The sequence below is a fragment of the Colossoma macropomum genome, unplaced genomic scaffold (genome assembly GCF_904425465.1).
Source record: "Colossoma macropomum unplaced genomic scaffold, Colossoma_macropomum, whole genome shotgun sequence".
Classification (NCBI taxonomy): domain Eukaryota; kingdom Metazoa; phylum Chordata; class Actinopteri; order Characiformes; family Serrasalmidae; genus Colossoma; species Colossoma macropomum.
The window spans coordinates 20,387,863-20,405,364 of record NW_023494803.1 but is presented as its reverse complement, the minus strand read 5'-3'; the positions used below and the strand labels follow the sequence as shown (position 1 = coordinate 20,405,364).

General features: G+C 39.0%; 1 protein-coding gene across 11 annotated transcripts in view; it reads right to left on the bottom strand.

Moving 5' to 3' along the window:
* The window catches only part of eml1 (EMAP like 1), an 85,953-nt gene that overhangs the window by 65,282 nt on the left and 3,169 nt on the right, over positions 1–17,502 (bottom strand). For 4 of the 11 annotated variants that reach the window (XM_036594226.1, XM_036594228.1, XM_036594230.1 and 1 more), the window contains exon 1: positions 1,021–1,551. The exons of 1 other annotated variant lie outside the window; for it this stretch is intronic. In XM_036594226.1, the coding sequence (XP_036450119.1) occupies positions 1,021–1,165 (145 nt within the window). In that variant the 5' untranslated portion in view covers positions 1,166–1,551. Of the gene's footprint in view, positions 1–1,020; positions 1,552–17,502 lie in introns of those variants that run through there. 6 more of the 11 variants (XM_036594231.1, XM_036594232.1, XM_036594233.1 and 3 more) reach the window with 4 other exon arrangements.

The window sequence follows — 17,502 nt, the reverse complement described above, 5'->3', positions numbered from 1 at the left end:
ATTTTCATTATCCATTTTTAACATTTAACCAACAGTACCTGTTTTACAGGTAATGCAAGCACAGAGGTAACCTGATCTGTAAATACCTTTCACATTTCACAAGCCCTAAAATAGAAACTTCAAAAAAGACAGCTTTAATTTACTCATCAGGAACCTGTTAGCAAATGTCTCTCTACTAAAATCACTTAGCACAGCCAAGTTAAGCCAAAAGCTATCGAATTTTAGGCATGTTTTAATACCTTCCTAGTGTTAAAAGAAGACAGTATTATCTTCAAACCTGAGAAGTCACAAGGTTCCTTGATGAGAGAGATTAATGACGTGGCCTAGGCCAGGGTGACATGCACTTTCACTCATCTAATAATGAGGGAAGCCCCTATTCCTCATCCTCTCTCCTCTCCTCCCTTCCCCCCAAAGGCCCAGCCAACCACTACATCAGCCAAGCACCATCACACATACCCACACAATCACAGGCTGCCACTAAGAGCGCAGTCCATTAGAACAAAAAAGTGGAGAACCATCCTCTAGAAGAAAAGCTAAAACAGAAATAATATATTCTCCACTAGCTAGACTGCATGGATCAGCTGTACAAATACAAACTGGAGCACTGTATTTGCATTACAGTGCATGAGTCATTTCAAAATCTGCCTCTGGAATGGTGGCTGAGGAAACAGTTGGAATCATCTAGGTCAGCCTGCTATTCAAGACAAATAACAGACCAGGAAAGGCCTTAAATACTTCAATGGTCTTGAGACACTGAACATGTTCACCGCAACAAAAAACCTGAGGTAAAATCTTAAGCTGAAAGCACTACTGCTCTCTTTAAACTTATCCTCAGGGCGCTCTGCACTTGCTGCTAGGTGAGAAACTTTCTTCCTCTCCATTTTGAGCGATTTGAGGCCACTTATACTACAGTTCAGTGCACTCAGGGCAGCGCAGCCCGGCAGGAGCTGCTCCAGCCTTTACCCGAGGCGGCGAAGGAGGAAGAGGAAAAAGAAGAGCTAAAGAGGGGATTAAGTTTACCGTTACAGAACTGCAGCAGCGAGGAGGTGTCGTAGAGAGAGCTGTAGCTGGAAAAGCCGTCCTCCATTCTGGCGCTAGCGCTCCTCTCTCCTCCCGTCTTCTCTCCGTTACTCTCGCTGGCTCTCCACGGCGGCTCTCTCTCCATTCAGGGCCGGGGTCAGCCTGCCAGTGTCAGTTACCATGACAACCCCTCCACTCCGAGGCTCGAGGCACGCCAACTCGGACACTGTATATCTGTCTCTTGTTCCTTTTCGAAGTAGTTTCCCCCCCAAAAACAGGGACAGACAGTATGTAAGTTTTAAAAAAAAAAGCAGTGTGTGCTGTTTCTTTTTATCCTCCGCTGCTTCTTCTACCTGCTTCTCTGCTTTGTTTTTTCCTTCCTCAGCGGCTGCGCGGTGTTAAAGCTCCACCAGAAGAACAGCTTTAGACGGCTTGAGCTCTCAGAGCGGGTCGAGCGAGCGTGTGTGTGCGCGCGCTTGTCTGTGTGTGTATTAAGAATGTGTGTGAGAGGGTTTGTGTAATGTCACGGACACACTGCTGAGCTTGCCGGGAGTCCGCCTCGTCCCGCGCTGATACAGCCAATCAGAGCATAATTGGGCGTGGCTTCCAATAAAAACATCGCCATAACCACGCCCACCTGGCTGAGGGGTATTGAGAGCGAGAGAAAGAGAGAGAGAGACTTGGAAAGAAAGAGGAGACAGCAGAAGAAACTAAGCAGGGGAATGACTTAACGATGAGTTCGCTGCTTTGGCAAGACTGTTCAGAATTCTCTCTTAAAGGGAAAATCCGTCAAATTTCTCAAAATTTCTGCGCAGCGCAATAGTTAAAATGTAAAGAAGTCATTCGGAGTGGTTTGATGTAAAATCCCAGAAAAACGGTTACGTTGTGAAAACCTATTGCTTTAGCCTACAACGTTGTTACAACGTTGAAATGTAACGTTAATTCCTCAGAAAGTTGTAGCAGCGTTGTATGACAACATTGTGACAACGTTGACAGTATGTTGTCAAAACCTTCTAGAATCCTCATAAGTTCCATTATGTTGTGAATGGAACACAATGGAATTTTGCTAAGTTGCTAACAGGTAGTCATAACACCGCACGGCAACGTCACTGATTAATCAGGTTGTGACAACGTTGTGACAACGTACACAGCACCACCTTTTGACTACGTTGTAGCAACGTTGTAAGAAAGTAGACAACGTTGTGATAATGTTGTGTGTTTGCTGGAGTCCGAATTGTTCAAGGTGATAGGACCCGGACGTCTGAAGTGTTTAATAACGGCAAATTATTACATTAAATAGTGACGAATATGCTGCCTGATGCACGTAACATTGTCTTACGATAGTTTTGATATAAATGTTTTTTTTTAATGCCGTGAGTCATAAGGCAAAATAGTACCCAAAATAGTAACCAAAGAACCCGCATGTAAGTTAGTCATTTCGGACAGTAAATTAAATATTTGTGTTGTAGACATTGTGACCCCTGGTTCCTATCACCACCACTGTAAAGAAAGTCCAAGCAAGTTTCTCTACAATGCACCATTCCTTGTCAAAACACTCTGAATCACTTAACATCTCAAAGACTGAATTTTACGGAAACTTTGAAAAAATTGGTGGAATTTCCCTTTCAGTGAAACCAGGATCATAATAGTTTTACTAGCCATAAGCTTTAGATTGCTGATGTTAAATTTTAGAAGCTAAAATAGCCCTCATTCATGAAAAGAAAATGACCAACCACACCTAACATTGTTACCCACCAATTTGCTAAAATTACACAACATGGTGAAGATTATGACAACAAGGAAACAAGGTTTTCAAATGACTCACAAGCTAAAAAGGCAGACAAAAAAAGACAATGTCAAGCACAAGTCAAGGAAGAAAAGAAATAACAGGAGGGAGTATGAAAATGTGCCGATAAAAATCTACTAAACTGATCATATCAGTATGGAAGCACAGAGAAATGCAGTGCTGCTTCCATTGATGTAGACAGTAGAATCAGTAAAGAGGCAGATCCTGCAGGAGTAAAGAGTCAGATCCTACAGGAGAAGGGTGGAGGAGCTTGAGGTTTTTCTCTTCCTTCAAGAAGACACAATACATGACATCATGCTTTCCTTCTTTTGTGCCATAAATCCAAACATGCTTGTGCAATCAGTGCTGAAGCTAAACACTGTCATTCCAAGCATTATCTTATTTCCAGCGAATAAAGAGGAGAAAGAGAGTAAGAAAGTGAGAAAGAGAGAGAGGGAGAAGGAGAGGGAGGCTTCAACTGGGGCCTACAGAAGACATCACAAGGGAAAAAACCTTTTTAAATTATTCAGCAGCGGAGCGCTCACAGAAGCATGAGCATAAAGACGATTGCTTGGCCTACATTTACAGCTCTTTAAACAAAAGAATACAAGCCATTGGAAAAAAAAGCCTCGGCTGGCACGAGGCTGCCTCTTTGAAGATTATCGCACCCCTCGCAGCAGAGATGGAGCCCTGTGTTTTGAAGTGCCGTTCCATGTCTGTGTGCTCATGATTTGGCCTTGGCTGCCACCTCTAAAAAAAGGGAACAATCCCAGTTGGACGACAAGAAACCCCCCTCCTTCTTACCCCCACCCACCCTGAGGGCAGCCCTCTGCACTACTTCAGTCATTATGCAACACTGAGAGCCTCAGTGGATTCATATTTATAACGAAGGTCAGGAGAATCAAGCTTTGTCTACATGCACTCTTAGCCTAGGTTACAGCACTGACACAACCTTAACGTCTGTTCCACTCAAATACAGATAAATACCTAAACACCACAATTCAAGATATGGCAAAAATATATCATCCTGATACTTGTAGTCATTTTCATAATGCACAATATTCATCACTTTGTTTAGTATTTCTTAGGTTTGCAAACAAGTTGTAACAAAATTAACCAGCAAAACATTTTAGGAGCATGTGCAAACGTGTGAGCGTCCTTGGTCAAACGACGTGTTGGTAAGTGGAAATAAGTTAACATGTCCATTATAGGGAAGAAACTTCTACATGCCATATTTCAGTGCAAATTTTCTGTTTATTTTCTGAGTTTGACATAAAACATACAATTTAAAACTTGCCATTTCTTTTGCACAGGCTACATTTTATGTTTTATTTTTCTTCCCAATAAATTCAGCAAATCGTCACTGACAATCATGTATCTCCATTTTTGTTGATGTTTAGTTTCATTTCAACATACCAGCTGTCGTTTACTTTGTGTAAAAAATTCATGATGCATGGACAAATAGAAATATTCTAAAATTACTTGGAATAAAATCTTTTTACATTGAATTACATTGAAAGCTAAGAGTGTTTTTGCCTTCTCCTGTAAACCTGCTATTTTGGAGATACTTGTTTTTCTTTGGACAGCGACAAAAAAGACACTAATTGTGCATCAAAGTGTGCATTAGTTCATCAACAAAACACAAACAGTTAAAAAACGCTCTTCCACACGTTGCATGCACTAACACATTTCCACAACAGAGATCTCCAAATCCCCAAATCTTACATAGCGTAGCTTCAAGTAATCTCGGATATGTGACTGGTGTCTAGAAAACCAGACGAAAGTAAGTCACATGGTTAAAAAAAACAGTGAAATTTTGATTTTTGTGTAAAACTGTGTAAATGTGATTTTTTTTGCTGAACTATTTCTGCACAATGTGTCGTTACTAGATTTGTGCTGTTGATTATTGCTGCACACTAATGCGCTAGGGCTCTTGATAATTTTAGTGCCTCGGTTCTTGGCATGATAATCGTGTCCCAGGGCGCTCAGAAGGGAAACAGAGCTCATTGGTGGTGTCGAGAGATTAGAGAGAGGGGGAGACCCCCCTCACCACCATCCCCTAACACCACCCCCCTACAGCCCAGCCAGGGGGAGATGGAGAGGTTAGAGCGAGAGAGAGGTTGGATGAGGGAGGGTTTATCATCCCAGTGTTAGATGGGGGATCCCTCGGGTGGCAGCTGGACAGCTCTACACCCTGCTTTTGTTCTCCTGTAATTCTGGCTGGCCTCCAGTCTCTCTCTCTCTCTCTCTCTCTCTCTCTTTCTCTCTCTCTCTCTCTCTCTCTCTTTCTCTCTCTCTCTATTTTTAGACCTTATCACAACTTGGAGTCTCGTTCTTTTATCGAGTCACTCCAAAGAACCCTATCTGGTACCTTTATTTCTAAGATCAACATGAAGCAGAAATTATGATGATGGAATCAAAACTCAATGTTTTAGAAGCAGGGAAAGTCACTTCAATCAAAGTTTAGGGGAAAAGTCATTTGAATGGAGCTACAAAAGAAGGTAATTTTGAATTAATGTTCAGTGTATGTAATACACAGTACTGTGCAAAAGTGTTAGGCCGTCTGAGGAAATGACATGTGAAGCTATTTATCTGGGCTGCAAGTATTTATTTGTTTCAAAAAAGACTAACATTAGAATAAATACAAATAAATTAACAAACAATTCATTGTGAAATAAACAGTACGGTGTGATTTTAAGCGCTCAGTGTGTTAGCATAAGCCCTCCTTGCAGAAGCCCAATATTTACAGTTACCATCCAGTACTTGTTTCAGCTAATCAGTACTCCATTAAATAAAATCAGGTGCCCTTTTTGTAGAACTGAACAATTTCATACAATGGCTGGAGTGCAGTGAGAAGTTCCTATATGTAATAAGAATAATCTAAACTTAACCATAACCTTAACTCTCACTTCAACCTCTATAACCAAAAAGACATGCTTTACCCTTTCAGCTGTGGAATGTAGCATTTATAAAAAGCACTTTACAAAGTCAGGAACATATTGTCTGGTATCCCTACATAGTCAGGACGATGTATTTCAAATTATTGAAGGTTCCAAATTTTTAGCGAAACCAGGTATATCACAAATAAGACAGCGTATCATCAGCCACTTAAAAACTGGTCAAATCAACTTATACAGTATCAAAATGTGAGTTGTTGTCTGGTACCCACTACTAGAGATGACATTAACATCTCTAGTAGTGGGTACAAGATTAAGCTCAATCAAAAGTAAGAGTTGTGGCTGCAAAGAGGATTAATCTGTCCACGGTCGAACCATCTGCTGGTGGGTACATTTTGATTTTTTTGGGGGGTTATAGAGTAATGGTGACCTCTAGAATTCAGCTATAGGTCAGTAACACACTTAAAAATAAAGGTGCCAAAAGTGTTTTTGCCATATATGAAACACTTCTGGTTCCTAAAAAGCCATTCGATGGAAGGAAGCAACACATAAGGTTCTTTACCAATTAAAGCTTTGTCCTAGAACCCTACATCCAAGAATGATTTAGTACACTCTTAATGTAAAGGTTGAGGAACTACTACTACTCCACATAAGCTCAGCAATCAATATACAAATCTCCACATCTACTCATGCACAAGTTGCTTCGCCACTATAATTATGATTCTCTACAAACACCCCACCCACTGCGCTTACTGGCTTGTGATAATAAATGTCGGCAGGTTACGGGGGTAATCTAGGGGCAGCAGAGCAAGGCAGCCCCTGTGGTTCAGACTGCGACTCCAGCTGTAGCTTGCTCTGCTCCGTTGCTTCCTACTGAAGGAAACTAATGAGAATTACATAGAGCCATGGCTTCACTTAATAACGTTCAGATGTGTGTGGGTGAGAGTATGTTTTTGTTTGTGTGTGTTTGTGTGTGTGTGTGTGTGTGTGTGAGCTGGGTGATGGAATGGAACATCTTAGAATTGCACATGTTGGGTGTATGAGAATCATCTGTGATATTTTCATTCAGAACAGATCCAGAAGCAGTGTTCAATAACACCCTTCACAAAGCAGAAAAGAAAGACAGTGATTATGGAGATTATCAGCATGTGCTGAAGAAAGAGATGCATTGAATTTACTTGATGGAAATGTTCACACCATTTCCATATGAATAAAATATCTCAAAATCAACACAATGTTGTCTTACTGTTTACTTCCTAAAACTAAAGGTTCCCTGAAGAAGCCTTCAATGAATTTATATAGGAATTTATGCAATGGCCTGAATTTAACATTGCCTTCAAGCCTTTCTGTAGATGAGATATGCACAGGTGAAGAACCTTTTTAGAGTTTAACCTCTTTACGCAGTAACCATAAAATGCAGTTTCTGCCTGTTTTGGCAGTCCCTCAGTTGAACTATGCGTTTTGTTCTTCAATCATGTTGAATAAATATATTTTGATGGAAATATGTGGGATTTACAAAAACAGAAGCAAACTGGCTTTTCAACTTCATAGGTGAGCATTTTTAATATTTTATGTGCATTTTTTTGTGTGTAAGTGCTGTTTTCTAAATTCTAGTGGTTGTACACATTATTTTCATATGAAGAAAGCCGCAGTTGTGCTGTCCACTTTATCTCAACACGATCAGTCACACCATTTCACTCACTGTTGGTTTCCATTCCACCAGCAGAATGGCCACTAGGGGTCTGCAGAAAGAGGTTTAAATTGTAAAATAGTTTAAATACTAATTTTTTATTGTGGCAGTTGTGCGCATTTTTTTTTTATATGAAGAAAGTTGAAGTTCTCACACATCATTGCTCACTAGCAGCTCAACACAGAGTTAGTCTAATGACAGAATTACAGGAAAAATATTTCATTTGATTGTCTTAATTAAAAAATATCTGAGTTGATTTCCATTCCACCAATGGATTGGCCACTAGAGGGCCAGCAGAAAGCTCGAGGTTTATATTAAAGTTTTTCCTTAGCACAGTACGTCCAAGAACCACTGCAAACAAAAAATACAGATGCCAAAAAGGGTTCTTTCGATGATGCCGCAGAAGAACCACTTTTGGTTCCCTAAAAACTCTCAGTGGAGGGTGCTTCAGGAAACCATTTTTGTAAATGAGATGTGTGAGTGTGGAGAAACCTTTAGAAGTTTAAGAGCCTCCACATAATATAAAGGTCCTTGGAATAGCCCTTAAATTGGTACTGAACCTTTGAAGGTTCTTTAACCCCTTTATTACACAGTTCAATGACCTAAGAAAAACTCAGCCAGTTTGCATTGTGGTCCATGTAGTTACTAAGTAATAAGCCTTAGTATGTAATAAGCCTGGGATTTTATGGGGTTAAACCTTTAGAGCATTCTTCTCACTCACAAATCACTCTTCAAATATGGTTCTAAGGGTTTTTTTTAATAGCATTACTCAAAGAACTCTTAGAGGCAAACAAAAGAATGTGGCAAGTATTATGTTGCTGTAATATCACTTGTTTCAGTGTGGGACGTGATGAAAGAGACTTGAAGCATTTACAGTTTGCTCATATTTCTATATTTAGGCTTTCAGAAATGAAATCCTGATTACCAGCTCTACACGTTTGGAAGGCCAGGGAAATATCAAGCCATGTTTGTTGTTGAGCACCTAGCAACAGCAGCTGTCCATGAAGAAGTCAGACTTCACTGAATATTCTGTCACCACCAAGAAAAGAAAAAAAAAATCCAACCCATATAAAAAACAAAGAGTACAGTGTGTGGGTGAAGCACGAGGCAAGGCTGCACGCTCTGCTTTCACTACAGCCTACTCATCCCTGGCTCCATCATATCAGCAGACAACATGAAATTCAAGTGAGAGCTCCAAAGATCTGGTGCATTTTATCACCAGAGGAGGTCTTCAGATATCCTCCAGATATCCAAGGCATCTGAAGCATCGCCTGAATGGCCTACAGTCATGTTCCAAAGAGCAAGGTCTTTTGCTCTGCTTGCAAAAAAGACTGTGCAGCTATCCAATGAAACCACTTGGAAGGATTTATGCAGTGGCCTAAATGTAACATTGCCTTCAAGAGTGGAATATTTGGATTTCACACTGCTTCACTGTGAAGCATACAGCATGTGGGTCTACACTTCAGTTCTCATAACTTATGTATTGTTGCTATCATGCAAAAACCTTCCATTTGTTTTTACTTTTTTACAAAATTAAAATTCCATAATTCCACTTACCATTTACTTTGTACTAAAATTTCACAATGAACAGACCAAACAAATGGTTCAAAACAAAGTTAAAAAAAAGTCATGCTACTTTAAAAGATAAGGTCTTTCCTTCTCCTGTAAAGTTGTCAGTTTGGAGGAACAAGGTTTGTTCCGACAGTGATATTACAAATCATTTATAAAAGTTACTGTATAATGAGTCTTTTATGTTTGATCTAAATAGTGCACTACAGGACAAATGTGATTTCTTGTCATTGGATAATAGTGATCTATGCAATTCAATTAAGCTGTACAAATATATGATAAATATATGATTCTGGGGAGTTGTGGAGAAAGCAATATGTTTGTTTTTGAGATTTTTTTTTTTTTGAAGTGAAAAAAGTTAGATATTTGGGGCAAGAATTCCCCCTAAACATGGGGCAGAAGGCCCCCGTTGGCATACTGCACCAGAAATAGTATACAGATACATTTTCAGTATAAAGACACAAAGTTGTTTTCTGGAATTTCACTGACTATGGCCATCTTACTGGAGATGAAATCATGAAATCGTTCCTTATTTAACTACAGTGTCTATTTAATTTCTAATCAAACTTGACATTTAATATGTTTCTATTTTACTGCAGTTTATTTTGTCGTAGCTTATTCAAACAGACGTAAATTGACTGGGGTCTCAATTTCATTTTAATATATAATATCCTTAGTGCTCTACTTTTAATAATAACACAATTTTGAGAAGTGCAAAGACTATAATTCTGAAGTATAAATTATACATACTGAAAAGCTTTTGCATAATTAATTGCAATTAATGCAAGACATATTGATGCCAGATTCGTCAGGGGGGCTTCTTACCCCAGGTAGGGGGACAACTTGCCCCGATAGCGGGACATCTTCCCCAGTTTTTATTTTTGCTCCAGTTATTTTGCTCCAGTTCATTTCTTTTAACCGTGCCTACATTTATGCAGCATCAATCTGTACAAGCTAAACTCATGTACAGTTATGGTTTAGCTTTACGGTAAAAAGACATCCCCTATTTTCCTCCTAATATTAGTGATATTACAGTATTACAGTTACACGACATATTATACACCTATATGTTAATAGATTAAAATGAAATTAATCAATATTAGTGGTAATAAGATATAATACATTGAGGCTAACATTGGGGCATAATGTACACTTGTATTCCTATATAGATTTAATATAGACATAATATTAAGGTGTTATCTATCTATATGTTAAGTACATATATAAATATGTTTAATGAATGTAATAAGTGTAAAAAGAAACTTTCATTTCACACTTTTCACTCATTTTAAGACAGTTTATATTTAATTTCCATAATATGTTTATCATGCATATCTCTACATCTACAGTAGGCCTGTGTGTGATTTGGTCAGGATCCCAAGATCATACAGATCATACAGTTCATGTATATTGTGTTGGCTAAGCCTAATTGTATATGTGCATGCAGGTGAATTCAGTCTCACTGACCACTACCCTGCCCTTCCTTCATGCGTCTCTATCTGGAGCTACAGACACAGAACAGAGGCTGCCCTTGGGATTAAAATAGCAGATAATCCTCAGGATTGTGAATAGGCATCATCAAGTCTAGATCCAGCATTAACAAAGATTTCTGCTGTTCAATTAGTATATGAGTTAGAGAAAAAAGCAAAGTGACAGAACCTGGATCAGTGTAGTCAACAACACAGTAATTTAGCCCAGCCTAATAAAGAGGTACGTAAAATGCTTGTAACATAATCTACCCATAAACTCACATATAATAGCACTAACTATAAGCTTGACAATCTAAGTGTCTATGTGGGTCCACACTTCAATTCCTCACTCTTATAACTACATAACTTATGTAAGTCACATATTAGTTATAACTTTTTCCAACTTTTGCCTGCAGTTGATCTGAGTAAATATTCCATTCGTATCATCCATTCATTTTTACTGCAATCAACTATATAAGTTATAAAGAGTCAATGCTGACTATTTGGATTAGCAGAAGTCTGTAGGCTAAAGGTCAACCAGAAAAAATGACCCTTTCACTACACCTGCGAATCACTGAAGGCCACCAACAGGCTTGCTTACAAGGTACAATAAACAGGAATGCATCTAGCATCAAGCAAACATAAACAAACACCGGATAGACAAACAATGACCGCAATGGAAATATGCTTTAGGACGTGTTTCTGGTGTACTTAACTATTTCTCAGTTTATATTATGGAAAAAAAAACATGTTAAGGTGTGGCTAGCACTGTTTGTTTTGACAAATATATATTACTCTAATAAAATTTATCAAAACTGTCCTTACATGACCACCAAACTATGCATTTGAAAACTGCACAGAGCTACAGGAAATGAAAAAGAAAAAGTCCAGCTGCATTACCCAACAGTAACCTCCCAACGCCCCCTCCCCACTCCCCCTCGTGTCATACTGACCGATGACACAGCTGGTGTAGGTCAGGTTCCGGATCGCCTGGTGCTCAGACTCCTCTGGGACCCTTTCCTCCCCAGGCTCCGGACCACCACCTGGCCTGGGCGTTGTCGCCATGGCACCCTCAGCGTTTCTGGTACCCAGAAGCTGGATCCAGCCAGCAGATGGGGAGGGTGGACAGACGCTGCTGTCCCATCACCATGCTCACTGTCCCATCACCATGCTCACTGTCTCTACCCCCATGCTCCTCCCCATCCCTGCTTACAGTCGGATGATGATGATGATGACGATGTCATCAAGGCCTGGATTAGCTCTCGTAAGCCCACTGGGATTTCCCCCAGCAAAGCCAGTTACAACACATTTACCATGTTTTTCCACGATGCTGCACACCAGCACCCCAAAACAGTGATGAAAAAACTGAGTAGAAACAGTCCACCAGATTTTACCAGCAAAAACAGTAAGAGAATCCTTTTCGGGAGTTAATGATGCTGCATGGTTACGTAATGGATGATGCAGTCCACTGTGCAGAGTTGGCCGCAATTACACAAAATTCAGAGATAATGTCCAGGATTGATGTCACTAGATTTAAGTCACCAGATCTGATGGCAAAGCTGCATCAGTGCAGCATCACTTGGCAAGAAAACTGTCCCTGTCATATCAAAACCTTGTAGCTCATACATTTTCCCCTAATAGAAATGGTCCACAAAAAAATCTGGTTACATTAGTGTTCACTCAAAAAACTGCTGTTAGTGGTTTTAATCAGTTTTCTCTGGTTGCTATTAGTTAAATGTGTGTAACTGAGTGAAACTGAGTCAGTCGTCTCAGTGAACTACAATTGTAGGACGTGGCTGCTTAAAGGTGTAACAGAATGCATTTTAAATTGTTCTCTGATGTCTACATAGAAGGTATGTGACTTTGGTTGGGGTCCACATGCAGTTTTACATGTCTATTTTACCCCTATGATTTGGCCTATAATGAAACAAATAATTTTCCCCCTTTTTGGTGGGCTCATGAATAATCTGATAAGCTCTGCTCTGATTTGCTGGTTTACAGCAAGGCACCGTGATAGCCCACACAGAAGCAACATGTTGAAATAGACACAGGCAGGAAAATAAAATGAACCTGTGTAAATAAGCCAGGTCGTTATACTATTTAGTTAGCTATGCTAGCTACTTGGAGCTTACTAGTAGCTAACATTACCTATACTAGCTACTTACTTACGATCTCCACAACAACACAGAGTTAATTAGAGTTGTTACCTCACTTTGAAACTTTTAATTTAAGATAATTTGGCTTTGACCATGGATGCTACTTATAGGGTGCGGTTGGGGTTGTGATGCTAATAAAGTTGGAACTGCCTCTGTCTTAAGTGTCAAACACTCGATATTGTCTAAGGTTTGAGAAACTGTCCGGAGAGAAATGTGAAGAGCAAACTAACAACTTCAAACTGAAGTTGTCCAGGATCATGTTAAAGATGGAAGCTGAAGTTGGCTTCCTATTCGCCAGCTTGTTTTGCAAATTTTCTGTTCCACCTTAAATGGTACTACACATTTTGGTGCTGTACATTCTGACACCTGTACAAGATAGAGCATTTAAGGTGAAACGGAACATTTAGTTAAGAAGCTGGCAAATAGGAAACCAACTTCAGCCTCATTTAAAGATGAACATCAACTATGCCTAATGATAGTTTGGTTCCTTGGGAAAGGTATGAAAAGTGCCGACATCCTCTTCACAGTCTGAAATGGCACATTTCTGCACTTAGTCTGCCATTTTCATTGCTGATGCTTCACTGTTGTTTCATTCTTCACAATACATACATACTTTGGGGACGTAAATACTAGTGAGTCAAGACGTAACAGTTTAGAATTTTGGAATTGACCTGTTTTACCACCCTCTTGGCAAAACTGTCCTTATTCAACAATGCCAATGGGAGTACAGTTTTCCCTTCTATGGCACATTTAAGGATGTTTTTCCTTCACCTGTTTTGGATAAGTTTTGTTTCAACTGCGATGAAATGTAGGGCAAAGCATATACATGTACATTGACAACAATCTGAAAAATCTTTCATCACGTTGTCATGTGGGCCAGAAGAGATCAGGTCCATGATGGGGTATTTGTTATTCTCACATATACAGGCAAAAACAATAAAGCTCATTTAGCTGAACTGGATTGTATTATACAGTAGGTATGCCGCAGATTCTAGTGGTTTACCAACATTGCGCACAAGGCTGTAGGCACCTTCCTTACATCAGTATTTCAGCTGAGCATGAACCTTCACGTTCTGTGAAGCAGCGACAACATTAATCACGTCTGACACGGCCTCTGGATTCGTGTAAAGCCCCCTCCCCCATTTCCTGCATAGAAACATACACACATATAGAACACTACAGTAACAAACTCACTCACAAATACACATTCTGCATCTCTCTCTGAGATCACAGCCTGAAATACACGCATGAGTCCCTCTGAAAGCTGAGAACTTTCATCCTAATAAAATAACAGACAGGGATCTGACCTAATGTACCATTTCATGTTATTCTTAATTAAATGATTATGGTATTGTTAGTCTTTTTTTATCTTTAAATATATGAGTCAAAGCCCTCCTGAAAAGATGTTCAGTGCTTCCATGACCTATATACTAAAGCACCAAGTGATACACTACAGCCAAACCTCTTTAGTCTGATTTTGTTAAAGTTTAACTATAATATAATAAAAAAAGGTCATGATTTGATTTTCTGAGTATATCATTAGGAACTTCTAGAACACTAAACAATAGCATGAGGAGATCTTGTAAACAACAGCAATCAATATAATATAGCAGTAATAGTAACAAGTAGTTTAGTGGATGTTAGCTCTTTATGCCAACTCGCAATCTTATTTTATTTTATTTTTTTCCCCCATTTGTTTGATCTCCTCTTCATTATTTATTTATTTATTTATTTATAAAATTTATTTGCAAATGTTGAATTAGAAAAGATCGTATTCATAGGTTTTTTAAAAACCTTTTTTTGAAGTGGCACTACTGGTATGCCCGTGTTTGTACATTTGAATTTGTTAACTAACCTTAGAAAAAACAAATACCATGATACGTACAATGAAAATTAGGAGTAGGCATTTCAGTCAAAATTCATATTTGAATTTGTAAGAAAAAATATTCAATAATAAGGGAAATGCTAAGCATCTGTTTTCATTTAGGCTAATATTTCTAGCCTAGTCACATCACAGTTTATTTCACCTCATACCTTTTAGCTGCAAAACAGCATGTTTGCGAAAAGTTGTTAGCTGATACTGTAAGTGACAAATACACACAATGATATCTACATGATTACAGTGTAAAATGAACTTAAGGTTGGTGTTTAGAGGTGGTTTCTGTCACACTACAGCTGTGCTTTATGCTGTCTGCTGTGCTACAGCTTCTTGTCTGGTGTGCGATAGCCTTCAGGCGGCTGCAGTAGTCTTTCTATGCTGATCAAAACAGATGATGCATGCTAACACGGCCTTCTGGTGGACTATAAAGTTAAGACTCCTCACGGTTCTTACACGACAAGTAAGATGGGTTCTCACACAATAAGAATGTTAAAGGGAAGTCCATTTGTTCATCAAAAAAGTACTGTGATGTCACGTTTGTGATGTCTTATGTTCGTCCATTTTTTCTACTCACAGATCTCGTCCCAACAAAGTTTTACTGTGACTAGTGAAGGTTAAATGCATGCATGTGGAAATGTAATGACTTAATTTGACTCTACATACTGAGTACTGACTATGTTTGAATGATGTTAGTTGCTGGTAAATGTGCATACTAGACCAAGGGTTCCTAACCTTTTGCAATTTGCGGGCCACACAATAGCTTAAAAGCTTTTGCAGCCCACAAGAGGATTTATCCAGCCCATTTGCTTCAAATGCAAGTGATTATACAAAAGCACAATCAATGTAACCTATTATACAATCATGCAACATAATAAAAAAATAAAAAGATATAATAAAAAATAAATAAAAAAGTTTGGAGTTATTTGCCCATGATGGATTAATTCCATATGATCAATAAGAGAAACATTTTTATATTGACTCGCACTAAAAATATAAACACAACTACATAGCTATGTCAGTTATGTCAGTCATGCAATTTTTTCAGGCTAATCAGTTTGAGTTTGATCTAAATATTTTTGCAAATAATTATCACAAGAATAAGATTTTATTTAGTTTTACCAATTATAATTGGACAAATGTCTATATGTTGTAATTATTTTTTGTTTTGTAAATAATGAAAAACATTTCCTGCCAACGGCTCCTTAGCAGTATCATCACAGCCCACTGGGGGGCCCTGGCCCCCAGGTTGAAAATCACTGCCCTAGACCCACAAAAGTTACAGAGAGGGTAGTTGTATCAGCTGGTAACTAGTCGTAGCTTGCAAACGCAAATGAGTGTCAAAGGTCTGTCATTTGAGTAAAGATAGCATTTGATTACTTTAGAGATGTAAGGCTTTAACATACTGCACAGTTATGCTAGGAAATTAATCAGAGGAGTGGATCAAGCAATATCAAAAACTAGCTGATGTACTAAGAACAGTTAGCCTGCCTCTCACAATCAATTAAGGCTCCTTCAGGAAAGTGTAGAGCCAAACAATGGCAATACAGAGCAACTACAAAAACAGAGAGCTACGAAACAAAGAAACGTGCCCCACCACACATTCAGAAGCATGGGCTGTTGTGTTGTTGTGGACATTTCAACCCTTCGTTAATTAGGTTCTCTGAGCTATCCTCTGAACCTCCCCCTGAGGGACAGGCACAGAGTGCGGCTCCTCACACAGAGAGCAGACATCTCACTTCACATTATCAGCACTCACTTCACATTAGCACTCCCAGAGTCTGTCTTTCCATATGCAGCCTCAAAGCCAACATGCTAACATGAGGAAGGGATTCCATTAAGAGCATGACTCCTCCGCAGCCAGGCACAAGGAGAGCATTACATCACGCAGAAAATCTCCATCCTTCATTAAATTACAGCTAAGGATCTGGAATGATGAAATATAACACCTTAGATTAGAGGCCGGAAAAACAGCATTCCCAGCATAGTGTTGATTCATTACCAGAAGACTGTAATGATGTAATGCTACCATCACTGAGGCAGAGTAGCTTTAACAACATCAGCGTATTCCTGAAAGTACTGATGCCTTTCTTTGGAAAATACCAAAAGAACTCCCTACATTTCAAATTGATCTTAATTTTCTTGACAGTAAAATTAGAGCCAGGGCACATTTCTCTTGTATTACATTGTTCTGCACTGATATGAATTAAAGTGGGCCAGTGCATTATTGCGGAATGGTCTTTCACTCGTCTGCCGAGCTGTAAGTGAACGAAGGCCAGTGGCTGTTTGTCACAGAAGCAGAACTGTCAGCTCTCATCATGGGAATAATATGTCTCATTTAGAGTATGTGTCCACAGAAGAGAAGGAGTCGCCCCAGTCTAAAAGTAGAAGATGAAGGGTATGAGCTAGGGATTCACTGAAATGGTAACTGTGGGCCGATGCCAATGTCTAATATTTTACATGTACATATCTGCTGACGCTCATGCCTATGCTGATACATAATCATTTATTAAGTATAGAATTGGGACTACATCCACCAGGATTAGCATTACAGAGAAATGTAGTACTTTAGTAAATTTGTATAGGGTTACAAATGCAGTTAAATGAATCAAATGCAGATGTTTTTGCACTGTAAGCCAGTGTGGCTAAACATTCTGCTCTTGCAGAGTACAATATATATGTCATCATGACAGTTTGAAAGATTGGTCAAATCTAAATATCTGCAATCCTGATAATTTTTTAAGCATTTATCTGCCAATACCAGTATGACTCCCATATCATTATTCATCCCTAGAATGGACAGAAAGATCATACCGAGACCTAATCAATTACACTGATCAACAATCAAAAATACTAATAAACTATATTGACTTTATCGTACACCAAGTCTATACGTTAAGTCAAATGATCTCCCTTGTTATATATATATATAGCTGATACAGAATTGCAGAACAGTTATGGTCTAAACTCCTGATTTCAAACAACAGTATTGGTATTGGTATAACAGCATTGCCTATACTCCTTTCTTGTTGTTGCTAC